Genomic DNA, 9556 nt, shown 5'->3' on the forward strand with positions numbered 1-9556 from the left:
ATATGCATATCTTGGATTCATTGCACGTATTATAGTTTTCGAGAAAAATGAAATGTGAAAACACTACAGTGCTGTATGGAATCCTTAGTACACCGGCAGCTCTATAGGTGGCGCCACAAGTGCAAGCGCGAAATAATTTAAAATGTGAATTTTTTTTTTATAAAATTCTAAATAAGTTTTATTAATATCTTCGATTTCATTATATATCACTATATTTATATAAGGTACAGTTATTAAATGTAAGTATTGTGTTGTAAGTTTTTGTTAAATCTTGAATAATAAACTAATATACATCATATTGAGGTTATGTTGCTTTGTTTTGGTGTAAGCTTTCTCTGGCAGCTCTGTAGGGGGCGCCAGTCGATATCCATGTATGTCAAAAATGGATTTGACATACCAATTTGTAAATACACTGGTGGACACTAACAGTTGAAAAGTTGTTCAGTTCAGTAGTTCACAGTACACAGTTTACAACTTTTCGTTTGTTTTTTGTTTCTTAGTTTAGTTTGTAAATTTGTGATAATGGCTGATCGTTTAACACAGTTACAAGACTGCATCAACCAGGTAAGAAACGTGTGCACCAAGAGTAAATATAAAATATTCATGAGAAACTTAAATTATTGTAGCAAGCAGATAACTTCTGCAACAGTATTGGTATTTTGCAACAATTCGCAAGTCCCAGCAAGTTCTCTGGCTTCGATAGGAGCGGATCTCAAACACCACAGCAGCAATCGCAGGAGGATTATGTGCAATTGTTCACAACACTCATAGCCAGATGCTCCAAAGACATAGATACATTAATTGAATCTTTGCCGAGTGAAGAGAATTCAACAGAACTGCAGGTTTGATTTGTAAACTTTTAAGATCTCCCCAGTTGTAATGTATAGCAAATCAGTTGCAGAGTTTGAGGACACTGGAAACGGAGAATCAGGAGGCAGCAGAGAGACTTGAGGTGGTTGTTAAAAGGGGACAAGATCTTTTGGAGAAAATTCAAGCTGCTTTAAGTGATATCGCACAGGCGCAATTGGATATGCAACATATGAGCAAGAGTGGTGCCAGTGGAAAGGAGCCGACAATGTAATTACGTATTTATTTTTTTAATTATTATGAAGTATTAGTTTTTATTCATATATCATATATGTATATATATTATATACATATTGAAGAGAGAGAGAGAGAGAAGAAAAAAACATGTTTTATTTACCTCTCAAAAATCATTTAATAAATCCTTGCGAGTTTTAATTTAAAAAAAAAAGTTTGAAAATTATTTACAGAGAAAAGTAATCGATAAGAGCTATGGATCACACAAATCAACAAATAGTATTTACAAAAAACGTTTGGTTTGCATCAATGCTTGTTTCTTTCTTTTTTCCATTTGAGGGGGCGGGGGGGGGGCTTTGGCCAAGGTCAAGCCAATCTTGATTTCTCATATTGAGTTTCAATTATGTGTGTGTGTGTATTTACAAAATAAGAGTTGTTTTAAAAACAAATTAAATAATAATAAAATCATCAATTATCGGAAAATGAAATTAGGGTAAAAAACAACATTCATCGGCCACAGTTGCTGCGTTCTTAACGAGTTTTCATGCGAGCGAAGGAGGAGATTCTGGCAGAATTGTACGTTTTGCTATACTCCATCAAGAACATAGTTGTTATGAATTATGAACTGAATACAGTTTTGTCTCATTTAAAAAAAAATAATTAGTTCAAATCTCGTCTCAATAAGGTCATTTCGCAGTCGTAATTTATGTCTCTCCTGTTTTTTTTTTTGGTTCCTCTTGATGCGTCTGCCCTTCATTAAGAGAAATGTACAAGACTGTTTTTTTTTCTTCTTTTGCTGATGATGAACACGATAATAGATTTCCACGTATTAATTCAACGTGCCACGACATGTCGCCGCACCGCACAAACAAGGTATCTTTTCGTCCTCCAACGGGAACTTATAGTCGTAAGTGATTTCCTCGTTTACGCCGATGCTCTGCTTCGAATATATTACAATCTTCTTTTGCGATTCTATAGTGATCACCTTAGCGTAACAATTGGGCTGCAAGTAGAACAAAAATATTAATTCTGAAATAAATTGGTAAATAATCGAACTTACGTTGCAACTATGATTGATGAATCGCGCCAAGTTTCCGCATTTTGTTGCATCGATGATCGTTTCGAGATCGATCCTAAACAAATACGAACTGCCGATTCCGATGGCCTCGTATTTCCTTTCTCGGATATCTGCGACGCTTGGTCTCACCATCTGCCCCACGTACTCGATGACCATTTCATCGGCAGCAATTGGCTCCATCGCGAATAATCCCCAGTCGTGGATAGAAGATTTGGCGAACTTGATCTGCTTCTTGCGGAACTTCAGTTGGTTGAATTTGAGCAAATCGGAATCGGTGTCCGTGCCGAACGCCGTTAACAAACGTCTCTGATTCGAGCGAGCTTCTCGAGATAAACCTAAAAAATGTACATTATAATATAATAATAATAGAAGTCGCGTTGCTCGTTTCTCTCTAGTTTACCTTGCATTTTCGTGATCGGTGCATTCGTACTTGGCGATGTATTTGTTAAACTCCTGGTGTGGTGGTATTTGTATTTGGCCTTTTCGTGTGCTGAAATCTTGTAGAAACCTTCGGTACGCGCGCATCCGGTCGCGTGCACTCGCATATCATCGCGTTTCCGCTTTTTGGGCGGAGTCGAGTATAAATCTGTTTGGCAGTGATCCACCCAATGGGTGTCGTTCAACCAATAGCCGATCGAGTCGTCGGCGAGCATGGCTTCGTAGGAGCTGCGCAAGTAGCGAATATCTTCAGGATCGATGCCCTTCGTGAGGAACTCGTAGAGCAGCGCCATCTCGGTGCCCATATCGCGTTCCTTGAATTTAACAGAACCATGCAAATTTGAGACGGGTTTCGGTGTTGCTTCCTCCTCCGCCTCCTCCTCTTCCTCGATGTCCGGATAGTTCTGCAGCTCCTGTAACTTTTTATGTTTGACATTCTTGATACGCTGTCGGGGTGGTTTATCTTTGATGGGCGGCTTCTGCTTGGGCGACTTGACGCGTTCCTCTCTGCTGGTGTAACCGTGATCGTGGAAGAAACTCTCCTGCGTCAACACTGGTTTATCGGTAAATTCAATGTTCTCCTTCTGCGGCGGCATACAATAGCTATGCTCGATAGCAACCTGAGAGCCCGGAGTGCTGACGGAAGAACACTCGGACAAACTTTTAACTCGCTCAAGTTCTCCGTTATTTGTAATGTTTCTTTTATTATTGCGTTTACGTTGATCCAACGAGAGCTCGTCGTCGGAGCTCTTGGACTGAAGTTTCTCTTCTTTCTTCGTCGCCAAAGACATTAACGTTTCAATGGCAGCGCTCTCCATATCTTCCGATTTCTTATCTTCGTCTTCCTTGATCGCGACCTTAACTTCTTCCTTCATTTTAGCTTCTTTCACTGTTTCAACGTTCTCTTTCTTCTTCTCAATTTCTTGCCTTTCCATCTCGATTTGCATCATCCATTCGGTGTTTCTGCGTCTACGTTCGAGGTAATCTTTCTCGTCATCGCTTAAATCGCTATCACTGTCAAGCATCTTGTCCAGGGTACTTTTCGGCTTTTTCACTTCGTCTTCAACGATCATAGGTTCCGCCGGTGTTTTACTCGTCGCTTCGACAACATCTTCCTTAGGAGAGCTAAAGTCTTCGTCAATTCCTTCTGGTTCTGGCTCCACTTTTGGAACTGGAGTTTTCCTATCGAGCGGCGTCGGACTTCTTCGTACCCGTTCCACCTCGGATTCCGATGCGCTACTATCATCTTCCGACGAAGATTCGCTGCTGGATTCACTGAATATGGATCCATCCGAGCTGCTAGTGGTGGAAGCTTTCCTCACGCGACGCAATGGACGAGACGCGACGCTAGCCGAATTTCGCGATTCCGAATCGGAATTTTGAATGATCTCCTCGTTATCCGAGAGTTTCCTCGAGTCTTCGTCGTCGGGCACAGGACTCAGCACTTTTTTCCTACGGAAACTGGGCATTTTCGGCAGCGAAGCTCTCAGACCTAACCCTAAGCCAATAGTTTCTCCGCTGTAAAGACTATCGCGATTAGACTCCAGCAGGACATTAAGATTATCCTTGGATTGATTGATTTTCAGATCCGCAGCAATAGCGTTATTTCTGTCCTCGTCCTTCCTCTCTTTAGTGGACTCCTCTTCCCACCAAGCTTCGAAACGTTTAAATGCAGTATTCTCCACCATTTTCTTGTTAAAGTCCTTCTTGAGAATTTGCTTAAGTTCTTGCGTAATTTGCTGAACCACTCCGCTTATTGTAGGTGTATGCGGATCATCTTTATCACTTATGGCCACCACCGAGGTCTCGTATCGACGTTGAGGTAATTGGTAAGGCATGTACGGTTGCGATTGCTGCAGATTCCCGAATTGAGAATATTGGGAAAGATACATCTGCGAACTGTAGCCCGTATACGTACGCCAATCTCCACTGGTTGCAGCGTAATTTCCTCCGTACCCATAACCTGGCGGATATCCGTACTGCTGGTACGGATTGAAGTGCCCAGGCGGGATGGGAGGCGGTGGTGGAGGTATATCGTCCGGTTGTTGTTCTTCAATCTTCTGGTCATTGCTGCTCAACGACGACAAACTCATTTGATCATCGTCGTCGATCTTGCCGTTATTTTCGATTTTAAAGTCCGAACGTTCGATCGGACTGTAATTATGTTCACCTGTCAATAATTCGTCCTCGCTTGACGAGATATCGCTACCAATTTTATCAATTTCCAATTTTCCTTTCATACGCAAGTTCTTCTTAAGTAAAACATCTTTCTGCTTCGCCATTAATACCTGTAATCAAATCAGACGTTGAATTTGAATCTGTTTGCATGAACAAGGATAAAAATGCAATTACTTTTTCAATTATATTTCTATGGCACTCCAGGTAAACTTCTTTACTTATAAATGGCGAAGGGAACGGCGAAATCGGTGGTTCTTTTACCTCTTGATCTTGATCAGCGGTTTCAGCATCCGGCGCAGGTGGATTTATCGGCAAATCGCTGAGCGACACACTCGAATGATCATCGTCGCTATCTACGGAAGTCGGTATGTGCATGGATTTATTATCACCGTCTGCATTTGGGACCTTTTCATCTTCCGAATCGTCGCCCAACGTTAAGAAAGGCGGAGCCATACCTCCGGAACCCTTTCCTTTTAAAAGCATTGCAATTCTAAAAAAACAAAATAATAGTAATATATAAAGTTACATCTATCAACATTGATGACTAACCTGGTGTCTAAATCTAAAGTCTTCTGTTCTTCTTCGTTCTTCTCGCCCCACTCTTTCTCTTTCGACTTCGTTTTTCCAGCCTTTTTCTTCCCCCGGTCGCGATCTTTCCAATCCTTTTTATCCTTCTCGATCACATGATTAGCTTCGGATGGCCACTTTTTACTTGGCGGTGGCGCAGGTTTGTTATCCCACGAATTACCACTTTCCCAATGTCCCCATGGAATCGGCGGAGCGACCATAGGATGCGGATGATGATAACCCCCATAATATTGCGATCCCATTGCAGCCATGTTATAATCATAAGGCGGCAGCGGTGTGCTATTACTAGAACCGTAACCCGAATAGTCACTAGGAGCCGTCGCGTATCCAATATCTGAACCACCTGGTGTTGCGTACTCGTTCCTATGATATCCCCTACCGTAATCGTCTTTCCTCAATGATCTCCTATCCAAATCTCCTAAGCTCCGATCTATATCCATATCAACGTCCACTTTTTTCTTGTCCTCTATTTCGATAGGTTTCTTTCCCTCGTCTGCTGGAGGAGGAACCACAGCCACCGCCGCCGGCACCGGAGGCGGTGCCGGTTTCTTCTCCACAGTGCACTCTTCGAATTTAGCTTTGCATTTCTCACCGAACGGGTCCAGAAACACCTGCAGCACTTTCCCCATGACACTTGTGTTGTTCAGTTTCTCCACACACGCTTTTGCACCTTTGACAGCTTCAAAGACTGCTCTTCCAATGCCCAAATGCTTATTAGAAACTGGATGATAGTAAATGCATAGCTCTTCGATCACACCGAACTTCTGAACCATATCCTTCAGGAACTGTTTATCGATGTTGTCATTCAACTCGAATATTGTTACTTCAATCGATGGGGGCTCACCAATGTAATTGTTATCAATTTTAAATCTACAAAATCATTCATTAATTGCCTAGATACATGCAAGTCAGTCATAATGAGTAAAAATTTTCTAAAGTCTATAATAATGTTGAGGTTATGACACTTCAAAGAAGATAAATAATTGAATGTTACAAACAAATAAGAATAAATAGGAAATTGTTGCAGCTTGTTGTTTAGACTGAGGCTACATTTGTATGCTGATAAATGAAGTAAGAAGTATTGAGAAGATGCTGTGCCTTATTATTATAAGTAATTCATAATAAATGAATTTAGAGAGAAAAAAACATATTTTTAGGTTAGTTCCATTAAAAACAAATATTGATTTAAACATTAAAATTACTAATACTTAGTTATCTTTGGATAAGATTGTTTTAAACAAAATTGCTTTGTTTATTTAGGTACTGTCAGAAATGACGTTTTAAACCCTATACTTTGCAAGAGAATAATTAACTATTCAAATGGATGTATTAACAAAAAAAATACCAAAATTTTTACTTTAGTTATGAAATATGAGATAATTACCTGGGCACTGGAAGGTCCAAGACTTCTAATCTGGTCCAAATGCGAATGAGGGGGTTCCTGGGGTCTCTTGGGGCAGCGGCACCAAACGAATTCTCATTTGGCATAAATCCATCGTACCTGTACACCTTGGTGGCCCCCTTCACAAGAACCGGATCCACAATTAGCTTGTAATTCCTGGGTGCCTTGCTTTGGGGTGGAGGTGCAACACCTCCGGCCAGTGCATTTCTCCCATCCATGTTCCCGTTCATCCTAAAAGAAAAAAAACATATCCCGAAAACAATAGTGAATAATAATAATAAGACCTGAATAGTTTTACCTTCTTAATTAGTTTCAACTTGGTTCATAGACTGAGCTTTGCATTATTATTATGAGAGGGGGGGGCCTTAGTCTTACAATACCCACATTGGAACCCCCTGTATATTTGAACTGTTTACTATTGTTCGCGAAATTGAAAATTGAAAAACTTTATGAACTTATTTAATATTTGAGTTTCGTTCGACGCGAGCAAAACAAAAATACAATTTCAGCCACAGAAGTTTATAACCTCCATTCTGTCAAAAAAGCTTCACTTCTCGCGCAACACACAAACAAGTCCAAAACAACGTCCATGTCCATGTGCATCAATATGAAAATTGTTAAAAGAAAAAATATTTGACTTTCCAGTCGTCCGATGATTGAAGTAACCGAGCGCCTTCAGCAGACTTATAAAGTAGATGATGAATATATAAAATGTAAAGAGACATTTCGTTTTATCGATAATGAACTTCATAATTGGACGAATTTGCCAATTCTCATCTCCACCTCCTAAATACTCTCTTGAGAAGAAAAGCTTGACAATTCAATGTTTGTACAATTAATGCACCGTATTGTTAAGAACTAAAGCTAAAAATAATAATATTTGGTGAAATACGAACGATTTTGTTGGCAGTATTTATTGATTGAAATATGCATTGGTAACAATGCAATCTTGACGTTTTTGACATTAGCTGTCATCCACTGTCATCTGTCATTACGCAAGAGATTCGGGTTAGATCCGATTGGAAAATTCTCAGTTTTCATTCCCGGGAAACTATTAAAATGTTCAGGAACTTCTTTCCCCGTGTTAAAGCTCAGGAAGAGGAGTTGGTCGATCCGCAAGAGACCCTCAGGGTAATTTGAGAGAAAAACTGACAACATAACCTGCACGCAAGTTAATTATGTAATTGCACTTTTAGAACAAATGCCGTGAGTCTAATCACTGCCAGCATCTTGTAGAGAAGTATCAAGTGTGCAATGACAGAGTGAACGGAAAGTCCCGTACAACGGAGACCTGCACTGAGGAACTCTTCGATATGCTCCATGCCATTGACCACTGCGTCACCGAACAGCTCTTCTCCAAGTTGAAGTGAACGAGTTCAAATAACAAAAAAAAATAATGTAGAGAATATTATGTAAAGGTAATAAACAATAAACTTAATTTAAGCAACGATTTCTTTTATGTAACATACCCCATTAAAAAAACGATCGAGTTTTAGTTTCGGAAACGTTTAATAGATGAAAATTATAATAAATATATATAATCGATAGGTTGTATGTACATGAATTATTTTTTTTTTGTGATTTACATATTAATTTTAATATAAAAATAATTTCCTTACGTTTAATAAAGACGAAACGTTAAAACAAAGAGTCTGTGACACTTAAAGCAAAGAAAACGTTTTTAGTGTTGTTCTTCTGCATCGTAGGAATGTTAATTTAAAAATTTTGGTTTAAAAATATGTTTTGGTTTGTTTTTTTTAGTTCAATTGACTCCAGTTTTTAGAACGTCGAAGCAAACCTTGCAGACGCGAAGCGGTTTGTTCTCGTTGAACTTGATTATCGGGACTTCCTGGTCGGAGCATTTGCTGCAGAGCGTTCGGCTGCAATGGCGGCAGTGATGTTTCCTGTTTATCATCGTGAATCCTACGCCGCACTCCTGACATTTATCAGTTGTAGTGGTCCAGGCCACAGGTTGAGACAGTTGATCCAGCAGTCTGTACAGCAACTGTTTCGAAGCAACCTAAGCAACAGAATTGTTCAATTTTCGGTTATATTTAGGAGAATGTCGCGAACCTGGTAATTGAAGATTGTTATGTGATCGTGGTTTTCCGCGGCTAAACTTGCGTTAGCTTTAACGAGGACACGGCACAAGTTTCCATTTCCCTTCATGTACGCTAGCAGCAATGGCGAATTGCCCTACAGATTATAAACATCAATTACAATTATGAAATTAAGATTGTGTTTAAATACAACTTACGTCAAGATCAGGCTTATTTATTGGATACTCTGGCATGCATTCAAGGAATAGTTCGCAAATAGCAGCTGCATTCTCTTTTCCATATTTGCATAGTTCGTGTAAGGGATTGCGGCCTTTGATGTTTATTGCTTCAGCGTCAATGTTAGACTCGGTCAGTAAGACGCGCACTACGTTCAAGTGACCTTCGCGGACGGCGACATGCAGCGCGTTGTCGCCTGCAACGTCCACGGCGTCGAAATGGGCGTTGTTCTGGATCAGGGCGAGTACCACAAGAGAATTTCCAGCCTCTGCGGCGATGTGCAAGGCCGTCTGCTTGTGAACGTTTTTGTCCTCGATGCGAGCGCCGGCCAGGATCAAACTTCTGATCAGCGTTTCGTTGCTGCATCGGGCTGCCAATTGGAGAGGCGGACTCAAGCTCGGGTCCTGCACCCGAGAATTGACGTCGACCTTGACTGAGAGCAGAAATAGCACGCTTTCCAGGTCGCCTTTCTTGATGGCGGTATGCAAGAAGTTGTGTCCCTTTCCATCGAACTTTAAGTAATTGAATTAACGATTGATGAAATTAATTTCAATT

The 9556-nt window shown here is 40.4% G+C and overlaps 4 protein-coding genes across 4 annotated transcripts in view; 2 read left to right on the top strand and 2 right to left on the bottom strand.

The window, feature by feature from the left end:
- The first annotated feature begins 366 nt into the window (after positions 1-366).
- Positions 367-1120, top strand: LOC108557047 (mediator of RNA polymerase II transcription subunit 21). The gene is made up of 3 exons (XM_017913422.1): positions 367-564; positions 627-842; positions 896-1120. Exons 1-3 carry the CDS (start codon positions 523-525, stop codon positions 1079-1081), a joined length of 444 nt encoding a protein of 147 aa, XP_017768911.1. The 5' UTR covers positions 367-522; the 3' UTR covers positions 1082-1120.
- A 639-nt stretch (positions 1121-1759) lies between these two features.
- On the bottom strand, positions 1760-7579 carry LOC108557048 (histone-lysine N-methyltransferase SETD1). Its single transcript, XM_017913424.1, has 7 exons — positions 7024-7579; positions 6708-6956; positions 5285-6193; positions 4910-5225; positions 2520-4845; positions 2102-2454; positions 1760-2044 (listed from the first exon to the last, which is right to left on the bottom strand). Exons 2-7 carry the CDS (start codon positions 6953-6955, stop codon positions 1871-1873), a joined length of 4326 nt encoding a protein of 1441 aa, XP_017768913.1. The 5' UTR covers position 6956; positions 7024-7579; the 3' UTR covers positions 1760-1870.
- Positions 7580-7689: 110 nt separating this feature from the next.
- On the top strand, positions 7690-8168 carry LOC108557049 (cytochrome b-c1 complex subunit 6, mitochondrial). The gene is made up of 2 exons (XM_017913425.1): positions 7690-7856; positions 7922-8168. The coding sequence occupies exons 1-2, from the start codon at positions 7785-7787 to the stop codon at positions 8093-8095; spliced, it is 246 nt and encodes an 81-aa protein (XP_017768914.1). The 5' UTR covers positions 7690-7784; the 3' UTR covers positions 8096-8168.
- A 308-nt stretch (positions 8169-8476) lies between these two features.
- The window catches only part of LOC108557046 (rabankyrin-5-like), a gene marked incomplete at its 5' end in the record, with an annotated part of 1670 nt that continues 590 nt past the window's right edge, over positions 8477-9556 (bottom strand). Inside the window, 3 exon segments of the mRNA XM_017913421.1 lie at positions 8477-8745; positions 8799-8921; positions 8983-9556. The exon segment at positions 8983-9556 is cut by the window's right edge and continues 590 nt beyond it. Of these exon segments, the coding sequence (XP_017768910.1) occupies positions 8488-8745; positions 8799-8921; positions 8983-9556 (955 nt within the window).

Source organism: Nicrophorus vespilloides, unplaced genomic scaffold (assembly GCF_001412225.1).
Source record: "Nicrophorus vespilloides isolate i.1.1-1 unplaced genomic scaffold, Nicve_v1.0, whole genome shotgun sequence".
In the NCBI taxonomy this organism is placed as follows: domain Eukaryota; kingdom Metazoa; phylum Arthropoda; class Insecta; order Coleoptera; family Silphidae; genus Nicrophorus; species Nicrophorus vespilloides.

What these genes read in the sequence shown, in the direction of transcription:
- LOC108557049 (XM_017913425.1), top strand. Translation starts at nt 7,785, where the DNA reads ATGTTCAGGAACTTCTTTCCCCGTGTTAAAGCTCAGGAAGAGGAGTTG. An exon ending in ATCCGCAAGAGACCCTCAGG is followed by an intron (nt 7,857 to 7,921) that starts GTAATTTGAGAG and finishes TTGCACTTTTAG; the next exon opens with AACAAATGCCGTGAGTCTAA.
- LOC108557047 (XM_017913422.1), top strand. Translation starts at nt 523, where the DNA reads ATGGCTGATCGTTTAACACAGTTACAAGACTGCATCAACCAG. An exon ending in TACAAGACTGCATCAACCAG is followed by an intron (nt 565 to 626) that starts GTAAGAAACGTG and finishes AAATTATTGTAG; the next exon opens with CAAGCAGATAACTTCTGCAA. An exon ending in AGAATTCAACAGAACTGCAG is followed by an intron (nt 843 to 895) that starts GTTTGATTTGTA and finishes ATAGCAAATCAG; the next exon opens with TTGCAGAGTTTGAGGACACT.
- LOC108557048 (XM_017913424.1), bottom strand. Translation starts at nt 6,955, where the DNA reads ATGAACGGGAACATGGATGGGAGAAATGCACTGGCCGGAGGTGTTGCA. An exon ending in TTGGACCTTCCAGTGCCCAG is followed by an intron (nt 6,194 to 6,707) that starts GTAATTATCTCA and finishes ATGATTTTGTAG; the next exon opens with ATTTAAAATTGATAACAATT. An exon ending in ACCGATCACGAAAATGCAAG is followed by an intron (nt 2,455 to 2,519) that starts GTAAACTAGAGA and finishes TACATTTTTTAG; the next exon opens with GTTTATCTCGAGAAGCTCGC.